General features: G+C 39.2%; 1 protein-coding gene across 2 annotated transcripts in view; it reads right to left on the reverse strand.

Annotated features, from left to right (window-relative positions):
- HBS1L (HBS1 like translational GTPase) overlaps positions 1-6,193 on the reverse strand; it is an 87,668-nt gene extending 81,475 nt beyond the window's left edge. Inside the window, exons 1-2 of one of the 2 annotated variants that reach the window (XM_047858300.1) lie at positions 5,973-6,173; positions 1,215-1,280 (exon numbers count right to left, since the gene is read on the reverse strand). In XM_047858300.1, the coding sequence (XP_047714256.1) occupies positions 1,215-1,280; positions 5,973-6,015 (109 nt within the window). In that variant the 5' untranslated portion in view covers positions 6,016-6,173. Of the gene's footprint in view, positions 1-1,214; positions 1,281-5,972 lie in introns of both variants that reach the window. The other variant, XM_047858301.1, reaches the window with a different exon arrangement.
- Between the last annotated feature and the right edge of the window lie 13,216 nt (positions 6,194-19,409).

A 19,409-nucleotide genomic window follows, 5' to 3' on the forward strand; every position in this document is an offset into this window, starting at 1 on the left:
CTCTCTCTCTCTCTCTCTCAAAAATAAACAAACATTATAAATAAATAAATAAATACTCTCTGGCAAAATGACTGGTACAATTTCTATCTCCTAACAGGATCCTGAATGGTAAGTGTGTAACACTAGAGGAAGATTGGAAAGGCCCTGATAGTAGTAAGGCTAAATGAGGAAAGCAGAAATCAAGAGCTAGATGCATTTCAGAGGAATAAGGAGAGGTGCTAAGACAAGTTGTGGAGTATCTCTGCTTTATGGGGAAGAGGAATTCTAAAAAGTCAGAAGGGACATATTTGGTCATCAGAGACTGAAAGTGAGATTAAAGCAGGTACAGGTCTACAGGGCAGCTTCAGACACTAAATGGGATTAAAGACAAAGTGGATTTTGATAGAATGTTAATTATATTAAGCCCTTAATATAGAGCCCTTAAACTTGTCGAGAATGAGTGCTGTGAATTATACTTATGTTGTACCTAACTGTATTTAATTTTACCCTTTCACAGCATAGTAAAATTTAGCAGGGCATTTTAACTAACTGTTTATAGAACAGAATGAAGTTTGAAGACAAATATATTATTAGGGAAATTATGAGAAAAGGTCTGGTCGAACATTATGTATTTGCTGAAAAGAATATATGAATGTTTCATGTTTTCTTTATACAGTGACAAAGAACTCTTTCAGCAGGTAGGCAGGAGATACAAACTGATGCCCAGTCCTACTGAAAAATGAGCTCTACATGACTCTTTGGCTCCATCAGAAGTCTGAACTACATATATTTGGTTTATTTAACAAACTATATAACAGTAAACTGAAGTACTATATGAAACGTAGTCTATGTGTAACACCTCAATGTTTCTAATATTCAAGAGATCCCTGAGTATATAAAGTTAATTGCTATCTCCTTTCAAAAGTTTTAGGTTTTCATTATTGACTAAATTACCATTTCAGTAAAATTTAGATTAACTGCATGTTACAAAGAATTTTGGAAAAAACATACTTTTCAAAGTTTTCTTCAAATTGTTGTTGAAAGCTAAATGATGAAATCAATACTTTAAATTCTTTTCTTAGGTAAAGAAATGATTTTATACACCTTTAAAAGTTAACATACAATTATCTTTTAAACATTACATAATATCATAGCCTTATGGAACACTCTAGTCCTAGAATGACAATGATACTTACTTAACATTTTTAAACCCCCAAATAATGGAAATCAAATACCTGTTGATGGCGAAATACAATAATCATCCTCTACAGACTGGCCATAGAGATCATCATCTTCAAAATCTATAATAAAAACACAAAAGATAAATTTATTTACAAGTTCTTTTTATATTCTTAGTTATTAACAAGGAAGCATCAGAACTTTCTCCAAACTAAACCATCCCTCAAAATTACAGGAACTTGGAATGTCTGCTTTTCCAAAAAATTCTAAAAATTTTATCCACAAAGTAGGTACTTACTGACTTTATGCATAAAGACATACACAGTTCTGGGGCGCCTGGGTGGCTCAGTTGGTTGAGCGACCAACTTCAGCTCAGGTCATGATCTCATGGTTTGTGAGTTCGAGCCCCGCGTCTGGCTCTGTGCTGACAGCTCAGAGCCTAGAGCCTGCTTTGGATTCTATGTCTCCCTCTCTCTCTGCCCCTCCCCTACTCATGCTCTGTCTCTCTGTGTCTCAGAAATAAACATTAAAAAAAAATTTTTTTTAAAGATATACACAGTTCTTCATTTTTTTAAGCTAACTAGGTTTCATTAAAATTTTTCCAAGTTTTCACTTTATGCAATCAAAAAACGATAACACCACAGGCCACAAATTTGAATTGTCTCTCTGGTGTTAAAACCTGAAATAAGCCATCCATTCATTTTTTTTTCACCAAGTGCTGTCTATGACCTAAGCATTTATTTCCCATACAATCGACTAGCACAGGGTATACAATCAGACCATGAGAACAGATTTTCTTCACGTCAAGCTAATTTCTATAAAAACCATCTTATCCTAAACTCCCTTGTGCTCTGTTCACGCTAATTGGACTTCTTTTCCTAGTGACCAGAATATGCACTTTGCCCAGATTTCCTAAAGCTGCTTCTTTTTCCTAGTTAAGGTTCCAGCTCAAATGTCACCTGTTTGCATACATCTTCCCTGACAACTACCTTCCCTGACCATTCTGGTAGAGCAGCAAGCCCCCTACCACTTTTACTCTCTAGCACACTCCTCCAACTGTCTGTCTTCAAAGCACTATACATCTATGTCATTCCACGAGACTATAAGCTCCTTCTGGGCAAGGCTTTGTCTTAGCCAACTACCTAGCACATGTTTGGAACTAAATTAATTCTTGTTTTATTACAAAGTAATGAATCAAACAATTTAAAACTAAAACCTCCAAGAAACATAAATATATTTACATAAAGGTATTTATTCACATGATAGACTATGCCAAGGACTAATAAAGATATCTGAGGGGCAACAGTGAGTGACAGGCACATTCCCAGATCTATAGGAACCTAAACTCTAACAGGAACCAAACACAAAAAACAGGCAATTAAAAAATTATATGACAAGTGTCTGAGACATGAGAAATATAGACTGATTTGGGAACACACACGTGAACAACAAAAACAGAACTGGAAGTGCGGTGGCTAGAGAAAGATCCCCAGGAAAGTAGTATTGAAACTAACTCCAAAGGATAGGTACCTAGTTTCTCAGGGTATTTATGTATCAGGAACAGCATGTTCAAATGCTGAAACCAAATGTTTATGGCAAAGAAAAATTAGACAAATACAACTATTGGATAAAAATATGTACCAGTCAATAAATTATTAGATCACAATCCTAAGTTAGCAACTTATAAATGAGTCATTTACAAAAAAAAAAAAAAACAAAAACAAAATTAGACATTAAAGGCAAGAATCTTTTTTACCAGGTTAGTTTTCCAACTGAAAGTGACCCTAACAGTGCCACAATATAAAGTTTATTTATTTTTGACAGAGAGAGAGAGAGAGAGACAGAGACAAAGCATGAGCGGGGGAAGGGCAGAGAGAGAGAGGGAGACACAGAATCCGAAGCAGGCTCCAGGCTCTGAGCTGTCAGCACAGAGCCCGACATGGGGTAGGGGCTCGAACCCATGGACTTCGAAATCATGACCTGAGCCAAAGTCGGATGCTCAACCGACCGAGCCACCCAGGTGCCCCAACAGTGCCACAATATAAAAGGATGAAGAGAGAGGCACCTGGGTGGCTCGGTCGGTTGAGCCTGTGACTCTTGATTTTTGATTTCACTTCAGGTCAAGAGATCTCACAGTTGTGAGATGGGGGTGGAACCTGCTTAGGATTCATTCATTCTCTCCCTTTCTCTCTCTCTCCCTCCCTCCCCCCTCCCCCGCTAGCACTCTGTTTCCCAATAAATAAATAAAGATGAAGAGAATTCTGTCCTAGGATTTTTGTAAAGTGGTTCTTTTCCTTGACAAAATTTTGTAATATTTACTGCACATAAAGCATTTTACCAGCTACTGGAGTAAATGTAACAACAGAGTAAACAGAACAATAAAGAATGGACTATGCCCTCCTGGCACTTTTAAATTAGTAGCTAACTGAGGGGTGCCTGGGTGGCTCAGTCAGTTGAGTGTCTGACTTCGGCTCAGGCTCAAGTCATGATCTCACAGGTCGTGGGTTCGGGCCTGGCACCTGGCTCTGTGCTGATAGCTCGGAGCCTGGAGCCTGCTTCGGATTCTGTGTCTCCCTCTCTCTCTCTGCCCTTCCCCCGCTCATGCTTTGTCTCTGTCTCTCAAAAAATGAATAGACGTTAAAAAAAAAATTAAAAATTAGTAGCTAATTGAGCATTAGCTAAAGGCAGTCATGTAAGGTACTCTCCAAACAACAGAGAAGAACAAAGTGAGAGTTAACTTGAGGAACCAATAGGTTTTAAAGCACATACTCTAATAAAGTTATATTACTTTTGAGAATTTTCAAATTATTATTGAAAATAATACAAAGGAAACATTAACTAGGAAAAAAAAAGAGGAATAAACTGGACCCTTAAAATGAGTAGAACTTTTTTTTTTTTTTTTTTTTTTTTTTTTATTTATTTTTATTTATTTTTGGGACAGAGAGAGACAGAGCATGAACAGGGGAGGGGCAGAGAGAGAGGGAGACACAGAACCAGAAACAGGCTCCAGGCTCTGAGCCATCAGCCCAGAGCCCGACGCGGGGCTCGAACTCACGGACCGCGAGATCATGACCTGGCTGAAGTCGGACGCCCAACCGACTGCGCCACCCAGGCGCCCCTGAGTAGAACTTTTATAAGCAGGAAATGGGGAGGAACCTCCCATGCTACAGGAACAGCTTGTTTATGACATCATCAATTGTTCCAAAGAAACAAGACCAAAAAAACCAACCTGACCTGGGATTGCCCAGGTGAAAAGATATTTAGCACTCATTCCCACAGGACCCGCACCTCTCATCCAGGAAGCCTTCCTTCACACAGAAATCCTGCTTTAAACTCCTCCAACCCACTCGGGAATAAGGTGTTCTCACTTAAGTAGTAGCGCCCACAGCATCTTGGGAGTACTTTTTGTAGTAGCATGTCATACTCGAATCATCGGTTACTTGTGTATCTCCCCCTCTACAGTCCCTCAAACATCTTACTATTTTTCCCCAAAGCTTGGAGCAGTACTCCAAGCACCCAATTAATGAAGAATAGGCACTCAATTAATGTTGGCTGAAGAGATTATGCATACTTATTGAAGAAATGAGTACACTGCAATTAGGCCTATCCATACTTTTCCTGTCATAACTGCAAAACTATGTCTCGGGCCTAAAGTCATCTCTCAGGCAGCAGCGATCCACATGCAATAAATCCACTGCATACACTTAAAACGACCTCCACTCTGAAGTGAACACCAGGAACCTAACATGTGCCAGGCTGGCGAGGCGAATCTCCAAATGCAGTACAGGGTGTTAGCTACCCTTCACTATGGTTAGGGCATACTGATGTTCTAGAATAATCTGTTGACAGTGCCAATAACAACCACTAACATACTAAGCACACTTAGACTATTAGCACTTTAAAAAGCAACAGGTCTTAACTCCTTTTTTGCAGTCCTTCATATTTGTTTATAATTTTAGTTTGTATGATGCTTGGTGATGCCTACCTCCTACTACAAGGAGATGATGCACTTATCCTAAACTAATTCTAACTCCTTTTAAACTCCTAGAGAACATTCATATGCACATTTTTTATTTCATTTTTAAAAATCAGTAAGTACTTTCTGGAGCCCCCTTGCTTCTAGAGTTGCTTTTTTTCCCATTCCAAAAAACATTTATATTGAGCATTATCAACCAAGAACGGAGTATACACCTCAAGATCATCTGATCCACTTATGAATTAGGCCGTTTTAATATCTTTTTTATCGTCTCCTAAGTTTCCAATTTAACTTGAAACTCATACAACCTAAGTTCAGTTAGCTCAAGCCAGGTTCTACACAAAATGTATGCATGAACAAACACAGAAGATTCATCATGTATATCTAATAGTTACAGCCTAACAATTGAAGGTAAGCATGAAATCAATCCGTCTTTTACAAGCGAGCATCATTTCGTGGGCATTTTTTAAAGTGGGGTCGGAAGAGAATACCTAGAAGGAGGCAACTGTGTACCCGACCTGGGAGGAAACAATGGGAGGGAGAGGTGACGTGCACAAATATCACCGAATCCCAACCTCCGCAAATGTCCTCCCCATAGGACGACGTGCAGCACCTCTCCTGCCCTAAAATAAAACCAATCCCAGAGGGCAGAAATCACGACATAAAACAACGCCACTCGCTGGCATTCAGATGAACTGTTATTTTCTCCAACTGAGCCTGCTGTGAATTCCACCCTGGCACCACTAACGAGAAACTCACAGATCAAAGTGTATGCCAACGGGCTGGAATCCCAGCTGGAACGGCGACAATGACGTCCCGGCAAGACCCTGCCACATACCTTCATCGTAGTTATAGCCTCGAACATTCCGATGCCGGGCCATGGCGGGAGAACGGGCCTTTGCCACAGCCCCTCACAAAACACACGGCTTAGATACTGATAAGGCGCCAACTGCGGCCTGGACAACACACACACGCCATCTTAGCTTCCGGCAGGCCTCTGCGCTGAGCTCCTGCGCACGCGCTACGTCTTAAGCCGCGCACTGCGCGACAGCAACTTCTCAGGGTCACCCGCCTCCCCGGGGCGCATGCGCAGTTATGCTCACGAAAAAAAAAGCTCTTGGGCGTGCCCCGCCCACAGACAGGTTGACTGACAGGGGCTTCAGGGGGCGGGTATCCCAGCGCCTACCTTTTGTCGATTTGGAACAAAAATTTGGAGCGTGAGTTCGTGACCTACGCCAGCGTTCCAGGTTATTTCCCAAACTGGTTTCTGCTAATGAAGCCGACTGTGTGCCCAATAAGAGCAGGAAGCTTGTGTAGCTTTCATCTTTGAGGCCCAGGTAGGGACATGATAGACACTCCCAAACTTGTACATGTTTGGTTTAAGAATTAGTTCAAGATTCAGAAGGCAGAAAAAAGGACTGTTTAAATGAATATATATGGTAAAGTTGAGAACCTGGATACAAGAGGTCACCATACTTTCGTGTGTTATTTACTGTTTCACGTATGTGCTCCGTCCTGCATTAATATCTATAGTAAACAGCTGTCTGCCCTTAGCGATGCAGAGGGTTATAATCAGCATCATGAAGAATTCTGTAAGCATTCATTGAACACGAAATCATGTGTAGCATACTAAGAGTATTAAATACAGCTTTTTAGACATAACATTGGCTTTAGGTATCCTCATCTCCAAGAACACAAAGTAAGGCCATGTAAAAAAACTAACATCATACTGAACAAACTACATTTGTTTTAACCCGTGTTTTTGAAATACTGTTACTTTACATCAAATTCTAGAAATGAGTTGAAAGCTTACTCAACTTTATTATACATAATAAAAAGATAATAATACCAGTGCAATTCGTATTTGTAAGTGGCTCGAAATATAATTTACACATGCATTTGAGTGTGTCTAACTGCCAAGTGTTTGTTCTTAACTATCACTGATGTTTAATGTAGCTCCAAGACGAAATTATACACAAAAATAGTTGCTAATTTTATATGGCTTAAGGGTTTTCTTTATTTTACACTTGTAGATAATTTTTTATGTTGCAGTCTGTTCTAAAATGGAGATAGTTAATAGTATCTAACTCACAGAGTTGTAAATAATAAAGTATCTTTTTAAGAGTATTTCACACAGATCTCCGTAGGTGCTTTAAAATATTAGGCATTATTAAAATACAAATGGCAGCTTCTAGTCCACTGTAATTGTCAATTACAAGCTTCAGCGTAACTCACTGAGATATGAAATAGATGAGTTATAAATTGCACTACAGAAGCAATGAGGAAGAAAACATTACTTCTGCCTGAGCAATAGTATATAATTTGCCTTTGGTTCATCAACAATGCACTCTCTTAACATTCTAAATACTTGAGAGCCTTGACTACCTCTCAAGTAATAGGGTTTCTTCAATAGCAAAGTCGTCAGTGACTTCCTCAGAAAGAGTTAGGGATTTTATTCTCTGCCCCCAGAACTCTTTTTTTTTTTTTTTTTATGTGTATTTATTTTTGACAGAGAGAGACAGACCACGAGCAGGGGAAGAGCAGAGACAGAGGGAGACACAGAATCTGAAGCAGGCTCCAGGCTCAGAGCTGTCAGCAGAGAGCCGGATGTGGGGCTTGAACTCACAAACTGTGAGATCATGACCTGAACCAAAGTTGGACACTTAACCGACTGAGCCACCCGCGTGCCCCCTCCCCAAACTCTTTACCTGTGATTCTTGTATTGTGGTTTGATGGAAAGTACCATAATTTTGGAATCAGTCAAACCTGGATTTCAGGGCCAGTTCTGCCACTTTCCATTAACTTCTTTGGGCTTAATTTATTCATCTGTATAAAATGGGTATAAAAAGATACATCTTTCTGTTTTGTGAAAAGTAAATGAAGTGATGGATGTAAAAACAGTAAGCGTTCAATAATAAGTTCTGTAAGGGAGGAAAATTTCTCTACCACCCTTGGGTCTCACTTACGCTGGCATAAGACAAATTAATAGGAGAAAAGCATACACGTTTTAAATTCTTACACATGCATGGGAGCCTTCACGAGAGAGTGACTATCTTAAGTGACCAGAGCAGGAAGTTTCGATACCTTTTAAACAAAAAAAACAATCAACTTGTCAAGAATTTTTAAGAAAAAAGGGTATGGGCTATGGGTAGTAAATTGTGGGGAAGAAACTAGGAAATGTAGGGTAGGGGCAAAGGGATGCAAAACAAGTGGAAGACAAGGGTTATTTCAGTAAATTTGTACAGATCCATTTCAGCATCAATTTCCAGTCTCTGACGATAAGGATTCTTTCTCTTCCTGGTATAGGGAGGGGACAAATGAATAAACAAACAAAAAGCAGAATCAGATGTGTAAATCCAGAGAACAAACTGAGAGTTGCCAGAGGGGAAGAAGGGAGGATGGGCAAATGGGTGAAAGGGAGTGGGACACACAGGCTTCCAGTTAGAGAATGAAAAAGTCACCAGAATTAAAGGCACAGACAGTATGGGGACTACAGTCAGTGATATTCTAATAGGGTTGTAGGGTGACAAATGGTAGCTACACTCTGTTGGGAGCACAACATAATGTGTAGAGAAGTTGAGTCGTTGTGTTGTGAACCTGAAATTAATGTAACACTGTGTCAACTATACTCAAGTAAAATAATTTTTTTAAAGCCTCTTGGGCGGTTGGGTGGCTCCGACAGTTAAGTGTCCTACTCTTGATTGCAGCTTAGGTGGATGAGTTCTACTCTGCATCGGGGCTCTGCACTGGCAGCATGGAGCCTGCTTGGGATTCTCTCTCCCTCTTTCTCTGCTCCTCCCCTGCTCATGTTCTCTCCCCCCCCTCCCCCCCGCTCTCTCCCTCTGTCTCAAAAACAAATACACATTTTTAAAAAATTAAGAAGAAAGTCATACATGAAAATAGCATTAATATATTACTGAAAAGTTTAACACCTGTATTGAAAAATCCTTGACAAAAATAAACTACATATGTTTAAAGTATACAATTTGACATGTTTTGGCATATGTATTTACCAGTGAACCCATTAACCCAAACAAGATAATGAACATACTTAGATTCCCAAAAGTTTCCTCAAGTACTTTCTCTCTCCCCTGCCCCTCTCTGCCTCCTCACTCTAGCCCCAGGCAGCAAGTGACCTCCTTTCTATCATGATAGATTAGTTTGTATTTTCTAAAATGTTATATAAGGAAATAATATAATACGTATTCTTTTTTATAGGTCTTCATTTCCTCAGCATAATAACTTTGAGATTCATCCGTATAGGTGCTTTAATCAATAGTTCATTCCTTTTTATTGCAGAGGGGGATTCCATTGTATGGATATACCACAATTTGTTTTTCTGTTCACCAATTGATAGCTATTTGGGTCATTTTCAATTCTGGCTACTACAGATAGGGCTGCTATGATTATCCATGCACAACTCTTTGGATGGACATAAACTTTGATTTCTCCTAGATTAATAAATACCTAGAAGTGGAATGGCTGGATGATATGACAGGTTCTCTCTAGCTTTTTAAGAAACTGCCACTATTTTCCTAAGTGGTGGTAACATTTTATGTTCCCGCCATCTGGGCAGTTGTATTTTCTCCACATCCTTGCTGGTCACTTGTTATGGTCTAAAGATGTACTTATTTGACATTTCTAAAAAAAATTTTTTAACGTTTATTTATTATTGAGAGACAGAGAGAGACAGAGCATAAGCGGGGCAGAGGGAAGGGGAGACACAAAATCCGAAGCAGGCTTCAGGCTCTGAGCTATCAGCACAGAGCCCGCAAACCGCTAGATCATGACCTGAGCCAAAGTCGGACACTTAACTGACTGAGCCACCGAGGTGCCCCTGCTAATTTGACATTTCTATAGCTTCTCTGCTGAAGGATCCATTTGAATCTTCTCGTCTACCTTTAATGAGGTGTTTGTTTTCTTATTTGTTACTTTAGAGAGTCGTTTTTTTTTTTTAATTTTTTTTTTAACGTTTTATTTATTTTTGAGACAGAGAGAGACAGAGCATGAACGGGGGAGGGGCAGAGAGAGAGGGAGACACAGAATCGGAAGCAGGCTCCAGGCTCTGAGCCGTCAGCCCAGAGCCCGACGCGGGGCTCGAACTCACAGACCGTGAGATCGTGACCTGAGCTGAAGTCGGACGCTCAACCGACTGAGCCACCCAGGCGCCCATAGAGAGTCGTTTTTATGTTCTGGATAGAACTTCTTTATCTGATACAATTTGGAAATATTTCTCCCAGTTTGCAGCTGGTCTTTTCATTCTCTTATCAGTCTTTTGAATAGCAGAAGTTTTTAGGTTTGATGAAGCTCAATTCATCAATTTTTTAACTAATGGATTATACTATGGATGTTGTATCTAAGAAATCTTTGCCTAACCCAAAGTCACAAAACTTTTCTTGTATTTTTTTTTTTTTTTAATTTTTTTTTTTTTTTTTTTAACGTTTATTTATTTTTGGGACAGAGAGAGACAGAGCATGAACGGGGGAGGGGCAGAGAGAGAGGGAGACACAGAATCGGAAACAGGCTCCAGGCTCTGAGCCATCAGCCCAGAGCCCGACGCGGGGCTCGAACTCACGGACTGCGAGATCGTGACCTGGCTGAAGTCGGACGCTTAACCGACTGCGCCACCCAGGCGCCCCTTCTTGTATTTTTTAAATAAGGTTAACAGTGTGACATCCTACAATTATATTTTTTACCATTTTCAGTTGATTTTTGTGTATGGCGTAAGGTTTGGATCAAAGTTCATTTTTTACATATATATTTTAACTTGTTCCAGCACCATTGTTGAAAAGAAGGTCCTTTCTCCACTGAATTTCATCTGTGTCTTTATCAAAACTCAGTTGTCCATATATGTGTGATCTATTTTTGGATTCTCCATCCTTTTGATCTAGCTTGACATCAATACCATGTTATCATGATAATGGTAGCTTCATAAATCTTAAAACTAGGTAGTGTTAATCCTCCAACTTCTTATTTTCAGTTTTCTTAGCTAGTCTAGGTCCTTGGCATTTCTATATGAATTTTTTTCATTTTTTGAGCACAAGCAGGGAAGGGGCAGGGAGAGAGGAGGACAGAGCTGGCTCTGTGCTGACATTAGCTAGCTCGAAGTGGAGCTTGAACCCACGAACTGTGAGATCATGACCTGAGCCAAAGTCAGACACTCAACCAACTAAGCCATCCAGGTGCCCCTACATGAATTTTTAAATGAGGTGATCAGTTACTACAAATATTCCTGCTGGGAGTTTGGCTGATATTTTACTGAATCTACTGATCAATTTGGGGGCAATTGATATTTTAACATTGCTAAAAATATGTACTCTTTCGACACATGCACGTCATATGTCTCTCCATTTACATAGATCTTTAACTTCCCTCAAATGTTTGCCCTTAAGGGGTGCCTGGGTGGCTCCATCAGTTAAGCATCCGACTCTTGATTTTCGTCTCAGGTCATGATCCATGGTGTTAGATAGAGCCCCATGTTGAACTCCTCTCCACCACCACCCCACCCTCCCGCGTATCAAGCCCCAAGTCAGGCTCTGCTGGGCATTCAGCCTGCTTAAGATTTTCTCTCTAGGGGTGCCTGGGTGGCTCAGTTGGTTGAGCATCCAACTTCAGCTCAGGTCATGATCTCACAGTTTGTGAGTTCAAGTCCTGTGTTGGGCTCTGTTCTGACAGCTCAGAGCCTGGAGCCTGCTTAGGATTCTGTGTCTCCCTCTGTCTCTGCTCCTCCACCACTCACACTCTGTCTCTCTCTCAAAAATAAATAAAACATAGGGGCGCTTGGGTGGCTCAGTCGGTTAAGCGTCCAACTTCGGCTCAGGTCGTGATCTCACAGTCCATGAGTTCGAGCCCCGCGTCAGGCTCTGTGCTGACAGCTCAGAGCCTGGAGCCTGCTTCAGATTCTCTGTTGCCCTCTCTCTCTGCCCTTCCCCTGCTCATGCTCTGTCTCTCTCTGTCTCAAAAATAAATTAAAAAAAACATTAAAAAAAACAAATTTATAAAAAAATAAATAAAACATTAAAAAATATTTAAAAAAAAAGATTTTCTCTCTCCCTCTCCCTCTAGCCCTCCGCTGCTTGCTTGCTCTCTCAAAAAAAGAAAATATAATAATTAAAAAAATAATAGTGCTTGCCATTTTGCAGTGACTAGTCTTGCACAATTTTTGATAATTTAATTCTAATTATTCCATGTATATTTATTCTATCAAAGATAATAATTTTAAAAATGTCAAGGAAAAGGTACATAATTACACTATTAAAATTTATAAGTTAGGGGCGCCTGGGTGGCGCAGTCGGTTAAGCGTCCGACTTCAGCCAGGTCACGATCTCGCGGTCTGTGAGTTCGAGCCCCGCGTCGGGCTCTAAGCTGATGGCTCAGAGCCTGGAGCCTGTTTCCGATTCTGTGTCTCCCTCTCTCTCTGCCCCTCGCCCGTTCATGCTCTGTCTCTCTCTGTCCCAAAAATAAATAAACGTTAAAAAAAAAAAATTTAAAAAAAAAAAAAAAAAAAAAAAAAAATTTATAAGTTAATAGTGCCATAGACACACCAAAAACTGTACCTATATGTGATAAGAACAAAGTAGAAAAATAAAAAGTAAAAGTAAATTACATGAGCATAAAAATATCCTCAATACCTATGATAAATATAAGGAAACATGTATAAGGCCTAACCTGAAACAAGAAAACATTGCCTAGAGTAATAAAGGAAATCACATTAAATGGAGAAATATGCCATGTCATGTTAACTGGAAGAAATGTCAAATCCCCCCAGACGAATTTATATTCAATATTATCCCAGTTAGATCCTAGCAGTTCTTTGCTGGAAATTCACAATCAGATTCTGTAATTTAAACAGAACTGCAGAGATTCTGGAATAATCAAGACAATCTCAACAAAGAATGTCCTTCTCAAGTTGAAGAACTTGCACTCTCACTAAGACTTGCTCGAACGGTAACAGTAAGGAAGACAGTATAATATTGGTACAAGGGTAAACAAAGACACCACGGAAACACTACCAACAGTCTGGAAACAGGCTCACACATGTGATCATCCAATTTACAACTAAGGCACCACTGCAGCTCACAAGGAGAGAGAATGGCCTTGTCAATAAATAGTTTGATCACAATTCTAGGAAAAAAAAAAAAACATAGGAAAATACCTATATGATCATGAGATGGGCAAAGTTTCTCAAGGTACAGAAAACACTCACCACAGAAGAAAATATTCATAAATTGAACTTGATGAAAATTAAGAACTTCTGTTCGTCAAAAGACAACATCAAGAAAATAAAAAGGCAGCGGGTGTCTAGGTGGCTCAGTTGGTTAAGCATATGACTTAGTTCATATCATGATCTCATGGTTCGTGAGTTCAAGCCCTGTGTCAGGTTCTGTGCTAACAGCTCAGTCTGGACCCTACTTAAGAGTCTATGTCTCCATCTCTCTCTGCCCCACCCCACTCACACTCTGTCTCTCTCTCTCTCTCAAAAATAAATAAATATGGGAAAAAAAATTTTAAAGAAAAGAAAAAGGCAAGTTGCAGTCTAGGAGGAGATACTTACAGCACATGTGTCTCACCGAGAACTCATGTCTAGAACATGAAGAGAAACCTCTACACCCCTTCAAAATATTTGCTCCTCCCCCAAATTATAAATGGTTAAGTCCCAAATAGGCACTTTACAAAAAAGAATAACCATATGGGCATTGAGCATTTGAAAAGGTCCCCAACATTATTAATCATCAAAAACAAATGCAAATAAAATCATGAGTATATCCCTACCAGCATGACTAAACTTAATAGTAGGTTTGGCAAGGATATAGAGCAACTCATGAACAACTACAGCACGTGCAAACTGGGACAACCACTTTGAAAAACGTTTGGCGGTATCACTAAATACCGAACATATATGAGCCCTATAATCCAAAAATTCCCCTCCTAGGTATAGACTCAACAAAAATTAGTGCTTGTGTACAAGAATGTTTGTAGTAACTTTCTTCATAATAGTCCAAGAATGTTGGGGTGCCTGGGTGGCTCAGTCAGTTAAGCGTCCGACTTCAGCTCAGGTCACGATCTCGCGGTCCGCAAGTTCGAGCCCCGCATCAGGCTCTGGGCTGATGACTCAGAGCCTGGAGCCTACTTCCGATTCTGTGTCTCCCTCTCTCTCTGCCCCTCCCCCGTTCATGCTGTGTCTCTCTCTGTCTCAAAAATAAATAAACGTTAAAAAATAATTTAAAAAAAAAAAGAATGTAAACCAAATATTTATGAACAGCAGAATAATCAGTTGTGACATATCCATTTAATAGGAAGCTACACAGCATTGAAAAGCAGCAAGGGAGATTTTATACATGTGTACATTTTTTGTGCTGTACATTTAAGATTTATGCAGCTTTTATACCTTAATAAAAATAAATAAAAAGAAAAATAGGGGGAAATCCGTGGAGTTTTCGAGATTATCTTTGATGTGGAATAAAAGAAAACCTACATAGTTTTCAAGTGTTTCCTTTAAGAAATCTTCATAATGTCCTGTCTTAAGGATGTAAATAAAAACTAAGAACTCGTATATATCTGGGTTAAAATTCACTCAGCAATGTATCAGTATTTCCTGGAGTATAATCTGTTTTCCATTTCCTATTCCAAACTGGGCAATTACCCATCCATTTAGACTAATTTTTTTTTTTTTCTGCTGAAATAGCACTACTTTTGGCAGCTACTTAACTATTCTGGAGTTTTGGTCAATAAATTATGGTGACGTCTGCGGTCCACAATTCTTAAACAGAAATGAAATGGGCATAATCATTAAGAAAAGAAGAGGGAGGGGAAAGAGTTGTAATTGTGACATTAGACACAGTATATAAGAAAAGTTCTGGAGTTTTCTAATTAAATGCCTAAGGAAATGTGGCCTATACTACAAAAAAATGACACTGATATCTGGAAGGATACTTTTGGGGTCTTTCACCATTCTATGAATGTGATCATAAACTAATAATATAAATTTATTCATCTTGACTATTATTGCCATATATCTGTAACATCTATAAGGAGGTTACTTAATTTTTCTCCTGACCTTCTAAATTAGTTCTAGAACCCTCTGTCTGACTTAATGATATTCTAACCCTCCTCTATGGAATTTCCCCTGACTTCCCTCATATATTATTCTTTCTGTTTTCATTTTTTCTTCTTTTATTTTGAAGGCATAAAGTTAGTTGAGTGAAAATTGGTAAGATCTAGTGAATAGGTACTTCATCAGGACAAAACTTTGCCCCCAGAGAGTTTGAGGCCCTCCCGGGATTCCATGTTTGACAGAAGTGTTGAGAGCACAACTAAACAAACAAGAAGGTATTCAGAGAAGCTGAGACAGATCTTCAAAGAAGAGTCAGTGGTTGGTTTTTAATTCCTGTGTGGCATTATGGAGCTTAATGCAGAACATATCAAAACCTTGGAAAGGTAATGGTGGGGTCATGAACTTCATAAGGCAGAATAATTCCCTATGAGAACAAAATGGAAGTCAAAGAACTCTATATTTAGATATGAACTACTAAATGGGGGAATACCAGCAAAACAATAATGCCTGGGCGAAACCTTCTTCCTCCACAGGTAAGTTCTTTCAACCGCCTATCCTGGGCTGTCTGGCTGCCAAGCACTTTACCGTGAAATATAATCATAACTGTGGTTCAAGTGTTCTTCATAACATTCACTTTTTTAAAAGCTCATATTGCTTTAAATATCCTAGTAGTGACTAATCCTCCAGTTTAAAATCTTTGAGTTTCGAGGCACCAAAGCTCAGTTGGTTGAGTCCAACTCTTGATTTCGGTTCAGGTCACGTTCTCACGGTTCGTGAAATCAAGCCCCACGTCTGGCTCTGCTCTGTCAGTGTGGAGCCTGCTTGAGAGTCTCCCTCCTCTCTCTCTCTCTCTTTCTCTCTTTCTCTCTCTCTCCCTCATCCCACTTGCACTCTCTCTCTATTTCGAAATAAATAAACTTAAAAAAAACAAAATCGTGTAGCCACATTACTTACAAAGTAAGTCCAGATCCTTAGAAAGATATAGGAATCCATTTGTGGTTTCACTGTTGCCTGGTTTCCCACCTTATCTGCCACCCGTCCACCACCCTACCTGAGGTACTCTATACCACATCTCCTACCGTTAGGAGTTCAAGTCCAGCCACGCTCTTCCTGCCCAAAGACACGTACACATGCTATTCCTTCTGCCTAGAATGTCCTTCTGTATTCATGCCTTCTCTCATATTGTTCAAGGACAGCCTCAATAGCATCACAATTCTGTGACGCCTTCCTTGACTCTAATGGAATAAGCACCCCTACTCTGTGCACTCAAAGTACCTTTTGTAGTCTCAGCTATAAAATATATTAATAATATTCTAATTATCTGTTTGCCTATAACGTCCACCTCCCTAACCAAATATAAATTCCTTAAAAGCAGGACACTCTTTAGTTTATCTTGTATCTTCAACATCCAAACTAGTGGCTAGTACAAAGCTGGAATAAATAAAATATATTTTGTTGAGTGATTGTTGAAAAATTTATAATATATAAAATATATTTGTAAGGTGGAAGAATTTCATGACTTTGCAGACCTCGTTATCAACAGGATTCTGAAGAAATTGTTTGCAAGGAATGAGAGAAAGAGTGGGTAATATAGAAAGACAGGATGTGCATAGAAATTTCCAGACTATAACAGTCTCTTTTACATAACTCAAAAGAAATAAAACATGTTCACACAAAAATTTGTACACAAATGTTCATAGCAGCGTTATTCATGACAATCAAAAGGTAGGACCAATTGAAATGACCATTAACTGGTAAATGGATGTATAAAATGTGGTATACTCATAAAGTGGAAAATGATTTGACAATAAAAGGAACAAAGTATTGATAATATACTATGACATGGATGAACCTTGAAACGTTACATTAACTGAAACAAGCCGGTCACACACACACAGAAAACGCATATACTGCATGATTCCATTTATATGAAATGCCAGCATAGATAAACCTATGGATATAAGGAAGTAGGGGACAAATGAGGACTGACTGCTAATGGGCAGGGGGTATCTTTTGAGGATGATGGAAATGTCCTAAAATGTATGTGGTAATGGTTACACAACTCTGAGAATATACCAAAACCACTTTTTAAATTATATACTTTAAATGTGTGAATTGTAGGATATGTTAATTATATATCAGTAAGGCTGCTATTAAAAAAAAAAAAGAGGCTCTTTTGGTGAAATTCTATCTCTTTTAAATAAATATTCAGCCAATTTGACGGGACAGAGCCCATCTGGCCCTTGAATGCTGTGTTGGTCCCCACTGAGATGGCAATGGTATGGTTTTGTGCCTTGGTGCTGACATCCACCACCAACACTTTTGAACTTTACCACTGCCTCCAATGGTAAGGCCTCCATGAGGCCTTCCCATCCTTACTTCAGTCTTCTTGGTCCATCGGAACTTTTAGTACTTCTGGTCCTTTGGCGGGGCTGATGACTCTTACGTGTTTTCTCAGCTCTGTGCTGAAGCAAGTGAGACTCAGTATGTCTGTCTTCAGTCAGGGCTCTTAGTCCCCATCAAGGTAATACTGCACCACCCGCTACTCAACTTTCAACATTGGGTTCAGAACAATGTCTAGGAGGCTTTCTTGAGGGATTTTCAGCCTCTCCAGACTATCTTCAAAAAAAAAATCGGAGCACAGCTCCCAATATTCCTGAATTTATCCAATCCACCTGGAAATCTTGAATATAACAGCTCCCACTAAGTTGAAGAGAACAATCCTTGTTGAACATAGGTTTCTGGTTTTAAATTTAAATTTATATTCATTGTTCTTCCAAACTAATTGTCATATGAAAAATTTAGTCAATATTACTATAATAATGTTTAGATTATCTATGTGTATGGACAAAGTTTGAAAGCACACATGAGACCATAAAGTTAGCAAGGAAGTTGGAGGTATTCTGAATGTGTTTTTGTTATATGACAGAATTATTGTTTTAATTATCAGTGAAATAAAGATAGCTGACATTTATTTAACACCTGCCATATTTTAGGCATTGCAACATGTGCTTTAAAAGCACCATTTACCAGGGCACCTGGGTGGCTCAGTCGGTTGAGCATCCAACTTCGGCTCAGGTCATGATCTCGAAGTCCATGGGTCCGAGCTCCCCCGCCCCGTGTTGGGCTCTGTGCTGACAGCTCAGAGCCTGGTGCCTGCTTCGGATTCTCTGTCTCCCTCTCTCTCTGCCCCTCTCCCACTTGCTCTCTCTCTCTCTCTCTCTCAAATAAACATTAAAAAAATTTTTTTTTAAATCACCATTTACCTAAGAGAAAACATAGGCAGTAAGCTCCTTGACATCAGTCTTGGTGATGATTTTGGATTCGATACCAGGCAAAGGCAGCATAAGCAAAAATTTTAAAAGACTACATCAAACTAAAAAGCTTCTGCCCAGCAAAGGAAACCATCAACAAAATGAAAAGACAACCTACCAAATGGGAGACAATATTTGCAAAATTATATACCACTTTCCTCTGCTATCCCAAAGTAGAGTGTTCCTATGAAAACTTTTGTAAGCCAAAATGCCATTCATTTATATGGAAAATTTTTTGAACATTTTCATACCCAAAAACCTCTCTTGGGCTTTTCTGATACCTTAGGACACATCTTGCTAATGAATACATAAAATAAATTAAGATAAAGCACAGATATTCACAGACATAATTCAAAATTATGGCAGCTTGGTGCTAAGATGGTGAGCATAGTTCCTGGGGAAACAGCATGGTGGTGTCACTCTCACTACTGGGCATGTGCTCTGCCTCTCTAGTGGCTTGTTGCAGAACAAACACTGATCACTATTTTTGCATTTCACCTTTTTCATGAAAACGAAAATCCTCTTCTTATTTCTTTCAGTTAATGAAACAGGTACTAATGTAGGTCTTTCATAAAAGTGGCATAATAAGAAACTTCCAAAAAGTGGGCATATCTGTATCTGATAGAGGATTAATATCCAAAATAAATAAATAACTCATATAACTTATGAGCAAAAAAAAAAAAAAAGATTACAAATGGGCAGATCTGCATAGACATTTTTCCAAACAAGACGTGTAGATGGTACACGAAAAGGCACTCATCATCGTTAATCAGCAGGGAAATGCAAATCAACACCCCAATGAGATATTACCCCACATCTGTTAGAGTGACTATTATCAAAAAGACAAGATATAACAAGTGTTACTGAGAACGTGGAGATAAGGGAACCCTTGTGCACTATTGGAGGG

The sequence above is a fragment of the Prionailurus viverrinus genome, chromosome B2 (assembly GCF_022837055.1).
Source record: "Prionailurus viverrinus isolate Anna chromosome B2, UM_Priviv_1.0, whole genome shotgun sequence".
NCBI classification, from domain to species: domain Eukaryota; kingdom Metazoa; phylum Chordata; class Mammalia; order Carnivora; family Felidae; genus Prionailurus; species Prionailurus viverrinus.